Source organism: Sorex fumeus, unplaced genomic scaffold (genome assembly GCF_029834395.1).
Source record: "Sorex fumeus unplaced genomic scaffold, SorFum_2.1 ptg000098l, whole genome shotgun sequence".
In the NCBI taxonomy this organism is placed as follows: Eukaryota; Metazoa; Chordata; class Mammalia; order Eulipotyphla; family Soricidae; genus Sorex; species Sorex fumeus.
Window position 1 is genome coordinate 74,120,150 of NW_026606155.1, and position 19,108 is coordinate 74,139,257.

General features: G+C 44.3%; 2 protein-coding genes and 1 pseudogene across 2 annotated transcripts in view; 2 read left to right on the plus strand and 1 right to left on the minus strand.

Moving 5' to 3' along the window:
- On the plus strand, positions 1–13,353 carry METTL3 (methyltransferase 3, N6-adenosine-methyltransferase complex catalytic subunit). The gene is made up of 11 exons (XM_056133481.1): positions 1–196; positions 4,630–4,847; positions 4,942–5,346; positions 6,628–6,803; positions 9,172–9,388; positions 9,612–9,799; positions 10,102–10,140; positions 10,295–10,403; positions 10,665–10,730; positions 10,903–11,015; positions 12,566–13,353. The coding sequence occupies exons 1-11, from the start codon at positions 97–99 to the stop codon at positions 12,675–12,677; spliced, it is 1,743 nt and encodes a 580-aa protein (XP_055989456.1). The 5' UTR covers positions 1–96; the 3' UTR covers positions 12,678–13,353.
- Positions 13,260–19,108, minus strand: part of TOX4 (TOX high mobility group box family member 4) — a 17,975-nt gene continuing 12,126 nt past the window's right edge. The window contains exons 6-9 of the mRNA XM_056133480.1: positions 18,545–18,625; positions 17,312–18,052; positions 14,689–14,852; positions 13,260–14,008 (exon numbers count right to left, since the gene is read on the minus strand). Coding sequence (XP_055989455.1) covers positions 13,948–14,008; positions 14,689–14,852; positions 17,312–18,052; positions 18,545–18,625 — 1,047 coding nt within the window. The 3' untranslated portion in view covers positions 13,260–13,947. The remainder of the gene's footprint in view (positions 14,009–14,688; positions 14,853–17,311; positions 18,053–18,544; positions 18,626–19,108) is intronic.
- Positions 17,030–17,127, plus strand: LOC130042098 (uncharacterized; annotated as a pseudogene).

Here is a 19,108-nt window from a genome sequence, read left to right on the forward strand (position 1 = left end):
TGTCCGCGTGAGAATTGGATTATTTCCTGGTGCTGGGGCTGGGAGGTGCTAGCCCGCCGCGCCTGATTCGAGACTGGTCGGGGCTGGGAAACTAGGATGTCGGACACGTGGAGTTCTATCCAGGCCCACAAGAAGCAGCTGGACTCGCTGCGGGAGCGACTGCAGCGGAGGAGGAAGCAGGACTCGGGGCATTTGGGTGAGGCGCGGGACTATCGGGGCCGATGCTAGGCCAGGGGAAAAGGGAGGGAACCGTGGAAAGAAAGACAGCTCCCCTGTAGGTATCTATGCCCAAAGTGGCCGTTCCTCTCTTGCCTCTTACATGGTGTCCACTCGTCTCCGCTCTGCGGTGCAGCTCCTGCCCTCCTGCAAGTGGCCCCCGGGTCCTTGCAGCTCCTGCCCCCCCCTGCAAGTGGCCGCCGGGTCCTTCCTCTCCACCAGTCGACTTCCCCGCATCCTCTCGGCCGGCTTCAGAATGTCGCCCCTGCGGGCTCTTGGCCCCACTTGAAGCAACGGGGCCCCGTTTTTTGCTTGCCCCCCTGGCCGCTTTGTTTTCCCCTTGTTCAGAGCGGCTGCTTTGTCTTCACTTCCACCGAGGGCACCGTGAGAACCTGGACCGAGACTTTTGAGAACCAGTGCCCGACCCCGTTCTCGGTGTTGCTCAGTGAGTTAGAGGGACGACTGGCAGTGTTCTGGCTATGATAAACACACCGAGCGGGACTCTGAAAACATGAATTTTATTTTAATCTTTAATTTTTAAAAAAATTTTGGGGCACACCCGGCTGTGCTCAGGGCTTACTTCCTGTCTCTGCACTCAGGGATCTCTCCTGGCTGGGCTCGGGGGACCAGATGGGGTGGCGGAGATCGAACCCACTGGATTCTGCCGTGTGCAAGGCAAGCGCCCTTCCCGCTGTTTTATCGCTCCAGCCCCTAAAAACATAGTTGTTTTGTTGTTGTTGTTGTTGTTGTGTTGTAATTGTTGTTGTTGTTTAAACTTTGACTTCCCTTGTGTGGCTGCCTGTGTCACAGTCGTGAAACCCTAAAGAACCCCAAGATTGTCGAGTCTTACCCACCCCGCACAAACCCCTAATGATAAAGGGCAAATCAATTAGTTACAAGGGTTGATAAAGACAGCGAATCTGTACCACCCGCCTGGCAGCTTCTCTTAGTTCAAACTTCAGACCATTTTTCTAAATTTTGTCTTGATACATATTAGATTGATTGCTTATATTCTGGCAAGTGGAACTAATAGGCCCCTTGGTAGGATTTTCATACCATAACAAACCCCCACGGAGCCTCACAAGGGGGCATGACTTCAGATAAAGGATGGTGTCCACTGCCTTCACAGTCTTTAAAATGTAGCTGGGGATAAAGGATTATTACTCTATAAATCCTTAAAGTAAGTTTTTTGTTCAGTGCCAAATGAATAACTCCTGTGTGTACCAGAAAGGAAAAAGTGACAGGAGCTGACGTCGGCAAAAAGCATCAGGAAGGATTGGCACTTGCAGTTTGGTCTTCAGGGGATGTAGGATTTAGATAATTAAATAGAAGTCAAGAGGGCAGGTGAGTAGAGTAAAGGAGAGGTTATATACCACAAGGGAATAATTTGTGGCGTATTGTTACTGCAGTTATCCATGAGAGAATTTTTTTAAATGTCTAAATTCCAGTTTCTTTGTCTTGTAGCGCAGTTTGTTTTAATTTTTTTGTTGTTTGTTTTTGTTTTGGGGCCACACCTGGCGGGCTTGAGGGAGCATTTGGGGTGCCAGGGATTGAACCTAGATTAGCTGTGTAAAGGCAGATGCCCTATCCACTGTACTATCAGGCCCCTTAAATTGTTTGGGGGGCAACACCTGGCTGTGCTCAGGGCTCTTAATTGAGACTCACACAAGTCATGGTTGTGTGGCTTGCCAGGCAGGAATGTTCACACATGACCACCAAGGGCTGGACTTCCTGGCTGTGGCTCTTATTCATCATTTTAGTTGCGATGCATCCTTTCTCTGGAGTATGCACACACCCCAACCTTAGCGCATCCAGAGGTTTGTACATTGCCAGGGATCACAGAGAGAGTTGCCAGGCAGAAACTGCCCAGCTCTCAGGATTGCAGCAGGTGCCTGCAGTAACACCAGGGACCTAACATGCTGTGCCCACATGGCGGGTGTCCTAACTCAAAGCTATCCAGACCCAGGTGCTCCTAATCACTTTCTGATAATCCATTTTCAGAATGAGAAAACTCTGGGCTGGAGTGATAGTACACTGGTAAGGTGCTTTGCCTTGCACACAGCCAACCCAAGTTTTATTCTTGGCTTCCCGTACGGACCCCAAGCCCTGCCAGGATTGATCTCTGAGCACAGAGCCAGGAGTAAACCCTGAACATAGCCAGGTAGTGCCCCCCAAACGCCCCCCCCCCCCACACAAACACAGATATTGATGTATTTTCCTTAGATGTGTAGAAAAACTTGAATGTTTAGGGATTTCAGAATAGCTAGTGTCCCTGAACAACTATCACTTGCAACAAATAGTTTTTGTTTTTTGTTTTTTGTTTTTGGTAGTATTTGGGAAGAAGGGGTTGTTGGACTACACCCAACAGTACCAAGTTTCTCTGGGCATTGCTCAGGGAACCATAGGGTGCTGGAGATTGAACCAGAGTTGTCCATATACAAGGCAAGCACCTTAACCTCTCTGCTAGCTTTCTGGCCCTGAATTGTTAAATTTTGTTCATATAGTGACAAAGAGCTCATAGGACTACCATATCTTTGCTTGAAGGACACCCTTGTTCACACTTTGTTACTTCATAGTCTCCCAGCACATGATAGGACATGGCCACAAAACAAAATTTAATTTTGCCCATAATAGTAAAGATGAACCAGGTCTTCCCAGTAACATTAAACAAGGTCTTTTTCAGCTCCAGTGTATTGAATATCTTGGGGGGGGGGGGGGGGACCAAAACAATTCCAGGTGTTAATTACAAAAGGGTTCATAACCAGGATCATTGCCAGGTTATTTTTTTTCCTTTGATTTTTGGTTGAAGGGAGGGCGTCTTAGGTTTTTAGGCTATTCCCACAGTGCTGAGACTATTGCCAGCTCTGTGCTAGAGATGGGGTGTTGCTCCTGGCATTGCTAGAGGAGAGGAAAGCCACGAGGCGCTCGAAGTCACCCAAGGTTGTCTGTGCAATGCAAGTGCCTTAACCCACTATCTCAACAGAGCTAGCAGGTTATTTTATTTTATTTTTTCGGGGTTTTGGGCCTTATGGGTGGGTGCTCAGGTGTTGTACCTTGATCTGTTCAGGAGTGACCCCTGGTGGTGCTTGGGGGACTACCTGTGATACCAGGCATTGGAACCAAAGGGCTACTACATGTGATGGAAAGCATTCGAACCAGGGTTGGCCACATGTAAGGCAAGTGCCTTCCTCTCATTACTGTCTCCCCAATTGTAGTAGGTATGAAGGGGGTAATCATCTGACTGTGCTCAGGGCTTATTCCTGACTCTGTAATTAAGGATCACTCCTGGTGGGCTTGGTGGACCTTATGGAGGTGCTGGGGATTGAACTTGGTTCAGCCATTTGCAAGGCAAATGTCCTATCCACTGAACTCTCTTGTTATCTCATTTCTGACTTTTTAAATATAGATTGATGACATCAGTTGTCATTTATGGTATCGGAAGGGCAGTGGTAGGGACATTCAGATTTACCATGCTGTCAAAGCATAGCAATAATAAGAAATTAGAGCTGAAGCAATAGTACACTGTGTTGAGCACTGGCCTTGCATGTGGCTAACCCAGGTTTCATCATTGGCATCCCATATGGTTCCTGAGTGCCAAGCTAGGAGTAAACCCTGAGCATTGCCACGCATGCCCCCCAAATATAAACAAACAAACAAAAAAAATTGGAAAATACTAGAGAAAAGGTAAACTGGATATTTAGAAAGTTCAGGGTAATCTTTGCAAAACTCAGATGTAAGTAGTAAGTATGCTGGATAATTTCTTTTTTTTTTAATTTTTGGCCACACTCAGCTGTGTTGAGGGCTTACTCCTGGCTTTATGCTCACTCTTAGTGCTCAGTCGGACAATATGTAGTTCCAGAACTGAACCTAGGTCAGCCATGTGCATTGCAAGTGTCTTACCTTACGTATTATCTCTCAAGTCTCTGATTTGACTTCTGTTGTTTTGGGCGCACCTGGCTGTGCTCAGGACTTATTCCCTGTTCTGCACTCAGGGATCACTCCATGTAGGGTGCCAGGGATTGAACCTAGGTCAGCTGAATGCAAGGCAAATGCCCTACCCGCTGTACTGTTGCTCCAACTGCTAATTTTACTTAAAAAAAAAAAAAACTGGGGGCAGGGGAGGTGTCCCTACTCACTTGTGCTCAAGGCTTACTCCTGATTCTGGGCTCAGGAATCACTCCTGGCAGGGACTGGGGGACCATGTGGAGTGCCAAGATCAAACCTAGATCAGTTGGGGCTCAGGGGACAATATGGGGTGTCAGGGATCAGACCTGGGTCGGATGCATGCAAGGCAAGCACCCTACCCTCTGTACTATATAGTCCCATTAAAATACATTTTTTAAAAATAATTTGAGTTTTGAAGCATTTGTAGAGTGATTGCTCTTAGTCATTTTGACTTCTCTTTACTCTTAGATCTTCGGAATCCAGAGGCTGCACTGTCACCAACTTTCCGTAGCGATAGCCCAGTGTCTACTGCACCCACTTCTGGTGGCCCTAAACCCAGTACAGCTTCTGCAGTTCCTGAACTGGCAACTGACCCCGAGTTAGAGAAGAAGCTTCTGCACCATCTCTCTGATTTGGCCCTAACATTACCCACTGATGCTGTGTCCATCCGGCTTGCCATCTCCACGGTAATGACCTGCTAGGACAGGATTGCCGTCTCCCATTTACATTCTTCAGTTCACGGTCAGTGTCTTAACTGCACTCCCTCCCCTTCTTCCCTAGCCAGATGCCCCTGCCACGCAGGATGGAGTGGAAAGCCTCCTGCAGAAGTTCGCAGCTCAGGAGTTGATTGAGGTGAAGCGAGGTCTCCTACAAGATGATGCCCATCCCACTCTTGTGACCTACGCTGATCATTCCAAGCTCTCTGCCATGATGGGTGCTGTGGCAGAAAAGAAGGGCTCTGGGGATGCAACCGGGACTATTATAGGGCAGAAGCGGCGGGCAGAACAGGACTCCACCACAGTAGCAACCTTTGCTAGCTCTTTAGCTTCTGGTCTGACCTCCTCAGCATCAGAACCAGCCAAAGAGCCAAGCAAGAAATCAAGGAGACATGCTGCCTCGGACGTTGATCTGGAGATCGAGAGCCTTCTGAATCAGCAGTCCACTAAGGAGCAGCAGAGTAAGAAGGTAGGGGCCAACTGAAGTGCTTTCACACATTATTTTTCCTTTTTTTGCTTTTGTCCCCGACACTGTGGTGCTTAGGGGTCATTCCCAGTGGTGCTAGGTAGACCATGCAGTGCTGGGGCCCAGACCAGGGCCTTCCTTGTACAAAACATGTGCCCCAGCCCTTTGAGCTGTCTTCTTGGCCTAGAGGGGAGATTTTGATCTTAGCCTTTCAACATCACCACCATCCCCCCTTTCCCCTACCCCCCCCCCCCCCCCAGTTTGGCATTATGCTGCAGGCATCTTGTGGGTGGGTGTGAGGAACACTGCAAAACATTCTATAATCATAATAGGACAATTCATATAACAAAAGAATTACTCAGTTGTGCGTGTGTCTCTGTGTTTCTGTGTCTGTGGTGGTTATGGTGCTTGGGGGCTATTTCACAGTGGTGTTAAGGGAACCACATGCACTGGGAATCAAAAACTGGCCTTCCATATACCAAGTGTGTGCTTGGTCTATTGAGCTCATTCTCAGGGTGTGGACCCACATTATGTTCTTAGTCATTCACCACGTCTAGCTATGTGAATTTAAATTCATTGCTTTTGTTTGTTTGTTTGTGGGCCATATTTGGCAGTGCTGACTTTTAACTTGAAAGTTAACTCCTGGCGGTGTTCAGGGAACCATATGGGGTAAGGGAGGTCACTGTATTCTCTCTTCAGCCCTGAATGTGAGCATGACTAAAGTACCCTCCATTATAGAACTATTGTATAGACTTCAATAGTTTAAAAAAAAAAAAACACTTGTAAAATGGTTAGCACTTTGATCCATGTTCCTGTTTTAACACGAGCAGTTTTGTTGGGAAGGAATGCTTTCCTTTGGAAGGGAAATTAGCTTCATGTTAGCAACAGGAACCAAACTTCTAGTATTTTATTTATTTGTTATTTTTTTCCCTTTTGGGCCACACCCAGCGGTGCTAAGGGGTTACTCCTGGCTCTGCATTCAGGAATTACTTCTGGCGGTGCTTGGGGAACCTTATAGGATGCCAGGGAGCGAACCCTGGTCTACTGCATTAAAGGCCAACACCTTACCTGCTGTACTAATGCCCCAGTCCCGCTTCTGGTATTTTAATACCTCCCCAAATGTAGATTTGTGAGAAAAGACTAAACTTGTGGTAAATCTCTTCTCCAGTTTTCTCTCACTAGCTAATTTACTCCTTAAAGGATATTAGTGCCAAGTAAACAGAGGTAGTTTAAGGTCTAAAAGTTTACAAACCCATTTTAAGTTCAAGGCTTCTTTTGTTACAGGTCAGTCAAGAGATCCTAGAGCTACTAAATACAACAACAGCTAAGGAACAGTCTATTGTTGAAAAGTTTCGCTCACGAGGTCGGGCCCAAGTACAAGAGTTTTGTGACTATGGAACCAAGGAGGAGTGCATGAAAGCCAGTGATGCGGACCGGCCCTGTCGCAAGCTACACTTCAGGTTTCTTGGGAGGGAGAGAGGTGGGATGGGTCTCTTTGAAGCAGTCACCCCCTCACCCCGCCACCTTGGGAGGGAGATTCTTTGGGCCACATCTGACATTGCTCAGGGAGCTACTCTTGCATTGGGATTGCTCAAGGTGCTTGAAGGACTTAAGGTGTGAGTTGGAGGTTGAACCTGGGTCTCCTGCATGCAAAGCGTGAGCCCCTTGAGCTTTTTCTCCAGCCCCAGAATGTTGTCAAAATTTTAAGAGTTGTTTAGTTGTTTTAGCATGCGGTTTATCTAAGACTATAGCACAGCGGATAGGACGTTTGCCCTGCATAAAGCCAACCTGGGCTCGATTCCTCCATCCCTCTCAGAGAGCGAGGCATGCTACCGAGAGTATCCCACCCGCACGGCAGAGCCTGGCAAGCTACCCATGGCATATTCGAAATGCCAAAAAAGTAACACGTAGTCTCACAATGAAGATGTTACTGGTACCTGCTTGATCAAATCAATGAACAATGGGAAGACAGTGCTACAGTGCAGTGCTACAGTGGAAAATACCAGTTGTTATTCCTAATTACATAAAGACATACTTATATGCATTGCACATATATATATATATATATATATATATATATATATATATATATGGGAGGGAGCACACCTGGAGGTACTTGAATGGCAACTCTTAGCTCAGTGCTGAAGGCTACTCCCTGTGTTGCTCAGGGACTAGAAAGTAGGGCTCCCGCTGCAAAGCATATGCCCCAGCCCTTGAGCCATCTTCCCATCCATAACATTTACTTCCTGGCAGTGCTCAGGATTTACACCTGGTCTTGCACTCAGGAATCACTCAGGGAGTGCTGGGGATTCAACCCAGGTCAGAAGTGTGTAAGGCAAATGCCCTATCCACTATACAGTCATTCTGCTTCCCGTGTGTGTGTGTGTGTGTGTGTGTGTGTATAAACTTCAATTTTATTTAGGCACATCGTTTAGAATAATGTTAATGGTTGGTTTTCTTTCATAAATCATTCTAGCACTATACTATTCATAAAAATGTCTTCCCATCCTGCCCCCCCCACCCTCACTCCAGATCACCCTCACTCCAGACCACCCTTACCCATGATGAGCTTCCTGTTGCTAATCATTAGTTGTTTCTGTTGCCTTTGGATATTTGTTATTCCCCTATTATGTTTCTTTATATCATGCATAAGAGATCATTCTGTATCAGTACCTGTCCGTCCAACTTCACTCAGCATCATACTCTCTAAATCCATCCATGTAACAGCAAATTGCATTTCATCTTTTCTTATAGCTGAGAAGTATTCCATTGTGTACATATGTACTACAGTTTATCTAGTCATCTGATCTTGGATGCTTGGGTTGTTTCCAGCTTTTGGCTAAATAGTGCCGCAGTGAACACAGGCATGGAAATGTCTTCTCTGAATAGATTGGGCCCTTGGGATAGATGTTAAGAAGTGGAATTGCGGGGCTGGAGCAATAGCACAGCGGGTAGGGCGTTTGCCTTGCACACGGCCGACCCGGGTTCGATTCCCAGTATCCCATATGGTCCCCTGAGCTACTGCCAGGAGTAATCCCTGTGCATCGCTGGGTGTGACCCAAAAAGCAAAAAAAAAAAAAAGAATGGAATTGCTGGGTCAGATGAAAGCTCAATTCCTAATTTTTTGAGGTGTCCATAATGTTTTCCCAAAAAGGCTGAACCAATCAGTATTGTCACCAGCAATGAATGTGGGGGTCCTTTCCCCCACTTCCATGCCAACACTGGTTGTTTTTGCTTATTTTGATGTGACAGTTCTACTTAGATGAGATGGTGTTTTATTGTTTTGGTTTGCATTTCCCTGATGTTATGCAGAGCATTTTTTAAATATAATTTTTGGCCTTATAAATGTCCTGAGGGAGTTTCTACTCCCCATGTTTTTTTTTGGTTTTTTTGGTTTTTTTTTGCTTTATGGGTCACACACAGCGATGCTCAGGGGTTACTCCTGGCTCTGGACTCAGGAATTACTACTGGCGGTGCTTGGGGGACCATATGGGATGCTGGGGATTGAACCGGGGACTGCCGCATGCAAGGCAAATGCCCTATCCAATGTATTATCACGCTGGCCCCCATAAGTATTTTTTTAAGAGCCTGTTTGTAATAGTAGGACATCTGTCCCTGAGCCTCAGTGAAAAATAAATAGGAACATAGGCTTAGTATTTTATTCAGTTCTAATTAGAAAATTTGATCATAGAGGAATTACAATTATGAATTAGCATTTTTTGTTTGTCACCTGTCTTTGTCTTGCAGCTACAATGCTTGACAATCAAGCACTTGAACTCGGATCTCACTCTGGAAACCTGTACTGATTTTTCCTTTTAATTTCCTCAGACGAATCATCAATAAACATACCGATGAGTCATTAGGCGACTGCTCTTTCCTTAATACATGTTTCCACATGGATACTTGCAAATATGTTCATTATGAAATTGATGCTTGCATGGATTCTGAGGCTCCGGGCAGCAAGGACCATACACCGAGCCAAGAACTTGCTCTTACACAGAGTGTTGGAGGTGACTCCAGTGCAGATCGACTCTTCCCCCCTCAGGTACCTATCTGCTCAGAAAACTTTTCTCAACTTGTGAACTTATATTGCTAAGATACATACATGTAGGAAAGCAGGGCATAATCAGCAATATCTAGCTGATCGGGAATGGAGTGGGATAGACTATGCTTCTAAGGGAGTAGGAAAATCAAATGGCAAAAGAGGGACTGGGGCCATGAATCTGAGAGTGAAGAAATGGAAGATGACCAAATGCCACCTCATGCAGTGGATCTGTTGTGATATCCGCTACCTGGACGTCAGTATCTTGGGCAAGTTTGCAGTTGTGATGGCTGACCCACCCTGGGATATTCACATGGAGCTGCCCTATGGGACCCTGACAGATGATGAGATGCGCAGGCTCAACATACCAGTACTGCAGGATGATGGCTTTCTCTTCCTCTGGGTCACAGGCAGGTAATGCAGTTCAAAGATATGTAGGTGTGGGCAGAAACAGTACAGAATGAGTACTGGTTGGCATAAAATCCTGGGTTTTCCTGACCTAGCTATTAAATATATGACTGAGGTCAGCCTTGGGGGAAAAAATGTATGAAGATACTTTATTATAAAGAGAATGGCCATTCAAAATAGATATGATGTCTTATGTCTTATTTTACTCTGAGATCCTAAATGGTGCACTTGCATGTAATTATAACACCATATATCTTAAAGAGAAAAAAAAAGCTTGGAAGTAGCAATTTAATCTTTATTTCTTCTAGGGCCATGGAGTTGGGCAGAGAATGTCTGAACCTTTGGGGGTAAGTAGCTGTCACTGTTGCTGTGTTTTGAAGTAGAAATTGCTGCAAATGAGTTTCCTTCTCCCAGAGTATTCCCTAATTCCTTGCCTCTGTAGACAGTACTACCCTGACAAAGCCTGGTTAAAGTTATAGTTCTTTTTCTTACACCCCACAGTTATGAACGGGTAGATGAAATTATCTGGGTGAAGACAAATCAACTGCAGCGCATCATTCGGACAGGCCGTACAGGTCACTGGTTGAACCATGGGAAGGAACACTGCTTGGTGAGCAGCAGTGGGGCCAAGTTTAATAGGTGGAACAAAAAGAGGATATTTTTGCTTTGTTTTTTGGCAACATTCAGTGGTGCTCAGAGCTTACTCCTGGCTCCAATCCTGGAGGGCTTGGGGGATCAATTGGGGTGCCAGGGATCAAACTTGGGTCAGCACATGCAAGGCAAACGCCCTACCTGCTGTACTATTGCCCTGGTCCCTGATTTCTTATTGAGAAGGGATTTCATCAGATAATCTTTTCTCTGTCTCGAGCAGGTTGGTGTCAAAGGAAATCCACAAGGCTTCAACCAGGGTCTGGATTGTGATGTGATTGTAGCTGAGGTATGTGCTTCCCAAGCATCCAAAGTTTCCACATTAGATTTTATTGGTATCAGTTATTCAAGTCAGGTGTTATGCTCATTTCAAGTATTCTCATTTCAATCACAAACATAATGGGAAAGGGCTAGAATAATCTTGGGTACTTTAAAAGTCGCTAAGGGCCTTTATTTCCTAGGTTCGTTCCACCAGTCATAAGCCAGATGAAATCTATGGCATGATTGAGAGATTATCCCCTGGCACTCGCAAGATTGAATTATTTGGACGACCACATAATGTGCAACCCAACTGGTAAGTGGAGAACTGGAGCGATAGGGCACTTGCCTTGCACATGGCTGACCCAAGTTCCACCTCAGCATCCCATATTTTCCCCTGAGCACCAAGTGCAGGTCCAGGAGTAAACCCCTGAGCACCTCCAGGTGTGGTCCAAAAATCCTAAACCAAAACCAACCAACCAACCAAAGAAACAACTGGTAAGGAGACAAGAGAAAAGGCAGAACTATTCAGAAACAAGATTAGTAATACAGTTTGATCCCATATTCCTCTACTTTATGAATTGGTTTCAGAATATTTGTAAGCCACCTAATCTTGTATTTAAAGTGTTTTATGGGACTCCACAACATTGGAAACTGAATAGGTTTTAGGACTAAACCAGTGCTAAGGTCTCTACTCCTTATCTATGGGCCATCCCAATCCCCTACCCCAGCCCTAAAACAGAAACAAATTCATTCATTTTGTATTGTCTGTTATGAATAAACCACTGGGCTGGAGTGACAGCACAGCGGGTAGGGCGTTTGCCTTGCACGCAGCCAACACGACCGACCTGAGTTCGATTCCTCCGCCCCTCTTGGAGAGCCCAGCAAGCTACCGAGAATATCTCGCCCGCACGGCAGAGCCTGGCAAGCTACCCATGACGTATTCAATATGCCAAACACAGTAACGACAAGTCTCACGAAGGAGACGTTACTGGGCCTGCTCGAGCAAATCAGTGAACAACGGGAGGATCGTGACCGTGACCATACATATATATATAGTATCTGCCCCCTGGTGGTTACTAAGAATCTGATCCCTCAACATTTTTATCTTTCCATTTCCTTAGCTTAAAAGATGTACTGATCTGCTAATGACATTTTACTTATACAAAGTATATTCAGTGGCCACAGCATCTTGGTGAAGTGGCCTGATTAGCCATCAATGATTACAGATATTTTCTTTTAATCCCAGTTTTTGAGACACACCTGGCCCCGTGCAGGGCTTACTCTTGTTTTTGCACTCTGGGATCACTCCTGACAGTCTCAGGGAGCTGTATGGGAACCTGGGTCGGCTGGTGCATGGCAAACACCCTAACTGCTTCATATTAGCATCAGAATCAGTGTTCATCAATTCATAATACCATACTAGATGTTTTTTTTTTTAAGTTGGAGCCAGATCAATAGTACAGTGGACAGGGTACTTGCCACCTGGGATCAATCCTTTGCACTAAATATGGTCCCCCAAGCCCACCATGAGTAACCACTGAGCACTGCCAGGTATGACCCCCAAATAGAAATAGAAATAAGAACTGGCATATATATTCACTAATTTTTAAGATGCCATCTTTCAGATATATATATATATATATATATATATATATATATATATATATTTTTTTTTTTTTTTTGGTGTGGAGCCACTTCTGGCAGTGCTTGGGACTTGATGGCTCAGGGAACCATTTGGTGCAGTGGACGGAACCCTGGGTTTCTGCATGCAAAACGTGTTCAACCCTTAAAGCTATCCCTCCAGGCCAACAATATCACACTTAATTCCAGGATTTTTGCTTTGCCTCTTTTCCTTTGCTTTAGGATCACCCTTGGAAACCAACTGGATGGGATCCATCTGCTAGATCCAGATGTGGTTGCTCGGTTCAAGCAAAGGTACCCAGATGGTATCATCTCTAAACCCAAGAATCTCTAGAAGCACTTCCCCCACAGAAATAAGCAGTCCATAGCCATGGCTCTTTAGGTTGCACCTGAGGAGTATTATTTGTACGATAGTTTTTTTCCTTATTTAAATAAAAATTTATATTGTAGTTGGGACTTCAAGGTCAAAGTTTGGCTCTGCCACTGAACTGCGTGATCTTATGATTCATCTCAGTATGATTCTATGTAAAATGGAAATACTACCTACCTCATTGGGCTGTTGTGAGGGTTCAAACTAAATGAATGCACGGAAATAATTAAAATGTTGATTCTATGTATAGGATCACAGTAATCAGCAGTTATTACCATGTGAAAATGGTTGTCAAAAAGGAACAATTTCTCAAGGTACAATTTTGGTTTCCTTTAAGGTTTCATAGTTCAGACTGTCATGCCCTAGATTTTGCTTATTACAACTATGTGGCTTTGTTAGTCTGTTACTAATTAAGAAAAAGAGTACAACTTGTATTAATAAGTGCCTAGGCTATGCAAAGAAGTAATTTATATGCAAGTGAAAACATCTTTGGACTTTCTTTTAAAAGATTTTATCAAACACAACTGAACAAACACAACTTTAGGCTTTGGTGAAATCTCTTTAAGGATGTGGATTGTGTTTTTGCACTCAAACTAATAATGCAGATTGGGAGGAACGCTGCTACAGAAATACTATGTAAGAGGAAAATAAATAAGCAACTCCAAGGTGATGTTATTTTCCCGACAGTCCAGTGTACTTGTTTAGAAAACAAGTGTACTATTCTTCAAGCAACAAACAGACATAATGGCAATAAACAGTTCCCTGTTTTAAAAGGGTTATAACCTTTTAATGCAACCTTTATCCCCTTTAAAATAGATGCACAGAATAGTATTTCCTTCTAGGCTCAAAGTTGAGTATTCTCCCATTATTTTAATAATCTTTTAGGCAAGTTCTATGTCAATTATACCAACAAATTTCTTCAACCCCCCACCCTTTCTACTACCACCACTCCTACTATATCCCTATGTCCTGCTTGTCCATATTCCCTTCACCCTTTCTTCTGTTTAAGTCACTGGTATTTCGGCTTGTACTTGAAAATAATTCCAAATTACAGCAAACTCAAATGGCCCTGTTCCATAATCTGCTTCCAGTTGAAAGATGAAAGGGGAGAAGCATAAAGGACCTTCATGGGTTGAGATCAGTCACTACCAGAAGCCCAGCTTGTAATTTGGAAACAGACTCTTGAACATGTTCCTGGTAGATAAGTCTTCGCTGGCTTTGAGAACACGAAGGACTATTTTACAAACACTACTGTGTTTGAATTTCTAGAGGCTACCCAGGCCAAGAAAACATCCCTAAAAGAGAAAGAGACACAGAAATGTAGAATTAGAATAATTCCCATATCATTTCCTGAGATGCTGTAAAGTAAGATGCTCCAATGGAGAGTAAAGTCAAGTGCAATCCATTTACCAGGGAGGATTTGAGAGGAGAAATATCACTGCCTTGTTTCATAGATATAAAGTAAATCTCAGGAAAATTTAGGGAGGACAGAATTCTCAAATTTTCCCCTCTCCTGCGATTACTTATCACAATTCTTTCCCAAATTCTAATTCCCTAAGAGAACTTATTTGTATACTAAAAATTGTCTAGTATTGTCACTAACAACTTAATATGTTATATTTTCTCATTTGTTCTGGGTAATACACAGAGCAGAGTTAGGGGTGGAATCTGGATCAGCCACATGTAATTACTTCCTCTATCAGCTCTCTTGACTAGAGGAGGAATATTTGTTGTTTTTTTCCATTATAGTCAGCGACTTCTAATACTATGTTAATGTTTCATGCATACAGTGTTCCAACCCCACATCCTCCACAGTGTCTGCTTCCCTCCACCACTATCTCAGCTCCCACCCCACCCCACCTTCTTAAAGTTGCTTCTATAATCAGACACATATATAGCAAGTTATCCTAACTCTCAGGATTTCTAGCACAATTAAGCAATACCAGAATTATAAGAAAGGGGACTAAAGGCTTACCTGCAGTGCTTCACCACACACTCATTGCTGCAGTACTCATTGTCCCAGTCTTTACTCACAACAGGCGGGTTCTCGCAACCAGACCTTACACATCGAGGTTGGGGTGAGAGTATCACAGGAGACCCACTCACCAATTCAACATCCATTTGAGAGGGAGACTCAACCTATGAGAGTAGACGGCATCAAAGATCGATCAAACTGATACCTACTTAGCTAACCTAGCCATTTGATCAAATTAACTCTGGGATTCAAATGAGCAACAAGTGTTACAATCCCTTAAATATGAGGGAGGGTAAATGCCTAAAAGAAATGAGTACTTTGTATTCTTTCTGTATCTTTCACTTTGTTTCTTATGATTTTTTTGGGTGGGGTTTTTTTTTTTTTTTTTTGGCTGTAACTGATAGTAATATTCCTGATGGTATCCAGGGATTTCTTGAATGTAAAACATGCTCCAGCCCTCTGAGCCATCCCTCTAGACCCTCTCCTATCTATATAAACTTTATGGCTTTTTTCTTTTGGGCCACAGCCAGTAGTACTTGGGGTACCATATGGTGCTGGAGATCAAACCATGTTCAGAGCATGAGCTGAACTATTTCTCTGGCCCACAGAGCTCTTTTTGTTTTACTGGAGGGGGGGGGGTTGGGGGTGGGTGGGGGCGCATACCTGGCAGTGCTCAGTACTTAATCCTGGCTGCAATTAGGGATCACTCCTGGCAAAGCTGGGGTGCTGGAATCTGGGTTGACTGCATGTAAGGCGAATGACCTGTCTTTTGTACTTTTTCTCCAGCCCCTGGCCCACAGTGCTCTTAATTCTTTTTGTGAAGCAAGGTAGTTTTTATTGAACATAACTTGCTTAGAAAGGTGGAAGAAGGGCTGCAGTTGTAGTACAGTGATAAGGCAACCTTGCATGTGGTCAACCAGGGTTTCGATCCCTGACAACCCTTTTGGTCCCTGTAGCACTGCCAGGAGTGATTCCTGAGTGCAGAGCCAGGAATAACCCATTTGTAAAGAGAAAAAGAAGGGAAATGTGTTCAAGAGAGAACACAGGCTTTTTCGAAGTGGAATTAAGCAAGCAGGATATGTTTTCAAAGGAGAATATGGGCTTGAAGAGCAAGCTTTTAATTTCTTTAAAAAAAAAAAAAGTTTTTGTTTTTTTTTTTTTTTTGGTTTTTGGGCCATACCCAGTGGTGCACAGGACTTACTCCTGGCCCAGAGCTCAGGGATCATTCCTGGTGGTGCTTGGGTGACAAACGGGATGCCGGAATCAAATCTGCATTATTCTACACTTAAATGACAACAAAATTGGAATATAAATTAAAGTTTGGTCACCTCTACTAAGATCTGGAAAACTGATAAAGAAAATGTTACCTTTAGAGAAAAGGAAAGAGCTTGGATTATCAGTTTCCTGATTAGGTTTTTTTCTTAGTTTAAATGGCCGTCTCTCTGTCTCATTAGTTGTAAACTTAGTTTTAAACACTGGCTCATTTAAAATGCTAACTTGTTTTGGATGTAATATGGAAACATAGGTGGAAGGTCTGAAACACATGGATGGTGCTCAGGGAGGTAACAGCATGCAGCAAAACTATAACTATCAGTCAACAAATGATAGATGGGTGGGAAGAAAGGTCAGACTGGAGGTGACAGGGACAAGTGTGGGGGGGATGATGGAGGTTTATGGGCATTTTGTTGGTGGGGTCCTGTAACTGTACATCAATACCATAAATCTGAACACTATTGTAACCCTATTACCTAAAGTGTAATAAAACAATAAAGTTACTGATAATGTACAAGTTAAACCTAGGATAACTGGCATCTCTGCTTATGTTTCTTTTGTAAAGACTCACTCTATGAATCCTGTTTATTTCCTTGAAACATGAACCAAGCAATTAAGATCCATTAGAAATACAAAGATTCTTTTTTTTTTTTTGCTTTTTGAGTCAACACCCGGTGGTGCATAGGGGTTACTCTTGGTTCATGCACTCAGGAATTATTCCTGGCGGTACTCAGGGGACCATATGGGATGCTGGGAATCGAACCTAGGTCAGCTGCGTGCAAGGCAAACGCCCTACCCGCTGTGCTATTGCTCCAGCCCCACAAAGATACTTCTTAAGCTTAGTACCCTTGGGTAGGTACCTCTAAAAAGTTGCTAAAGCAATATTCTAGTCAAAGTACTTTAGATTTTTTGGGGGGGGTGGCGCGGGCTGCCACACCAGTGGTACTCAGGGCTTACTCCAGGCTCGTGCTCAGGGGTCATTTCTGACAGGCTTGGGGGTGGGGGTGCCATATGGGGTGCCAGGGATCAAACCTGGGTTGACCTTATGCAAGGCAAGCACCCCAGCCTCATCACTTCTTGGCCTTTTGGCTAAGATCAAGTGTAGTATTGCTCTAGCCCCAAAGTACAATGCATTTTTGACTAGTCAAGTAGATTCAAAGAATCTCAACGCTTCTTGCCAAACACAACAAAGTATGGTGGGTATGACAAGTCACAGATGCAGGAAACTGTCCTCTACAGGATGTTTCATAGTCCAAGTTGTCTGGGATTAAATGCTAGCTCCAATCCCCAATTTTACTTGATCAACTCCAAGTGCTCATCCCACGGGAGTAAAGATGGTAAACAGACTCACCTCAGGAACTACATCTGTGATCATTTCACAGATTGTCTCAGAAGTTTCCTCCACAGTATGGACCTCAGGGCTGTTATTCATAGGCCGCTCAGGACTGCTTTCCACAGCTGGAGGGACTAAGGTAGTCTGCATTTTTAGAGTGGGTGGAGGCACAAACTTGATCTGCAGAGGAGGTGGCTGTTGCTGTAAATTTTTTCGAGCTTTCTGAGCTGGAGGCTGCTGCATGGCCTGCAGCGGGGGAGGCTGTTGCAGGATGGTCACTTGTGGCTGAGCTGGGGGTTGAGGCATCTGTTGCAATGGAGGGGGTTGTAGTCGGGGTGGAGGCAGTTGCATAGAAGCGGCAGCTGCTGCTGCTGCTTGCAACACTGACCGAGTGACAATCTGAGCTTGCTGACTGGGCTGGATTGTGGCTGTACTGGTTTGGCCTAGTTGCAGGCCCCTGGAGGTTACTACTGTGGCTGGGATAACGGTCACCATCCCTCCTTGAGACATGGTAATAGAAGAAGGCAACATCTGTTTGGTAATAATCAACTTGGTGATATTGGGCTGACCGCCAGGCCCAGAAGAGGCTTGGTTTGCCACGTAGGATGAAAGTGTGGAGTTGACAACAATGGAGGGTGACAAGGCAGGGGGCTCTGTTGAGGCCGGTGCTGGAGATGCTGGGTCAACAGTAGCCATTGGAGGTGGAGAAGGAGTCTGTGATGGTGGTGCTGGATCCAATTCCACAGTCTCCACAGTCGCCTATAGATCAAAAACCAAACCAAACCATCTTACTGGGAGATTTGCTTTCTCCCTTAGAATAAATACCTCATAAGAAAAGATACATCATAGATTGGAAAAGAAAAAGGAACAATAGCATATGCTATTCTGGCTACGGTTAAGTTCTATTTAGCAAAGTTTATTATAGAAATTAGTTTTAAACTGATAATACAACTAAGGATTAATAGATCCTGTAGGTTCGGGGTAGATATTTACTTATCACTGTTAATAACCAGCTAGAAATATCTTAGAAAAATTTATTTTTGCTGTGAGGCAATACCCAAAAGTGCTGGGGAAGTAGAGGAGGTATAGCAGGGCACCACCTGAATCATAATACCCTGGTCCCTCTGAAAAGTTTTGGTTTTGGTTTTGCAATGCCAGTGAATGAATCCAGAAATATTCTAGCTAGCTGAGCTATATTCCTGTCCCTTAGACCATCTTATTGATTTAAATATCCACTTCTCTGAACCTTACCTGACACTCTTGATTGTCTTTATAAGCTGCCAGAGCCTTCAAATACTCTTTCTTGGCAGCTTCAGTTTTCCTCTTATATACCTGCATGAAAAAGAGACTCTTTAAAAATATTGTTCATCAATGAATGACAATTCCCTTTTATGAATAATGCACTTCTGAAAGTTAACAATCAAAATAGCCTCCATGGTTTTTTTTTTTTTTTTTTGCTTTTTGGGTCACACCCAGCGATGCTCAGGGGTTACTCCTGGCTCTGCACTCAGGAATTACTCCTGGCAGTGCTCAGGGAGTGCTGAGAATTGAACCCAGGTTGGCCATGTGCCAGGCAAATGCCCTACCTGCTGTACTACCGCTCCAGTCCCATGGTTAAGATTCTTTTTTTTTTTTTGCTTTTTGAGTCACACCCGGCAATGCACAGGGGTTACTCCTGGCTCTGCACTCAGGAATTACCCCTGGCGGTGCTCAGGGGACCATATGGGATGCTAGGAATCGAACCTGGGTCGGCCGCGTGCAAGGCAAACGCCCTACCCACTATGCGATTGCTCGAGCCCCAACCCATGGTAAGAT

Excerpts from the sequence above, each read along its gene's own strand:
- METTL3 (XM_056133481.1), top strand. The coding sequence starts at position 97 with ATGTCGGACACGTGGAGTTCTATCCAGGCCCACAAGAAGCAGCTGGAC. Across the intron at positions 197-4,629 it reads GCAGGACTCGGGGCATTTGG|ATCTTCGGAATCCAGAGGCT; the intron begins GTGAGGCGCGGG and ends CTTTACTCTTAG. Across the intron at positions 4,848-4,941 it reads TCCGGCTTGCCATCTCCACG|CCAGATGCCCCTGCCACGCA; the intron begins GTAATGACCTGC and ends CTTCTTCCCTAG.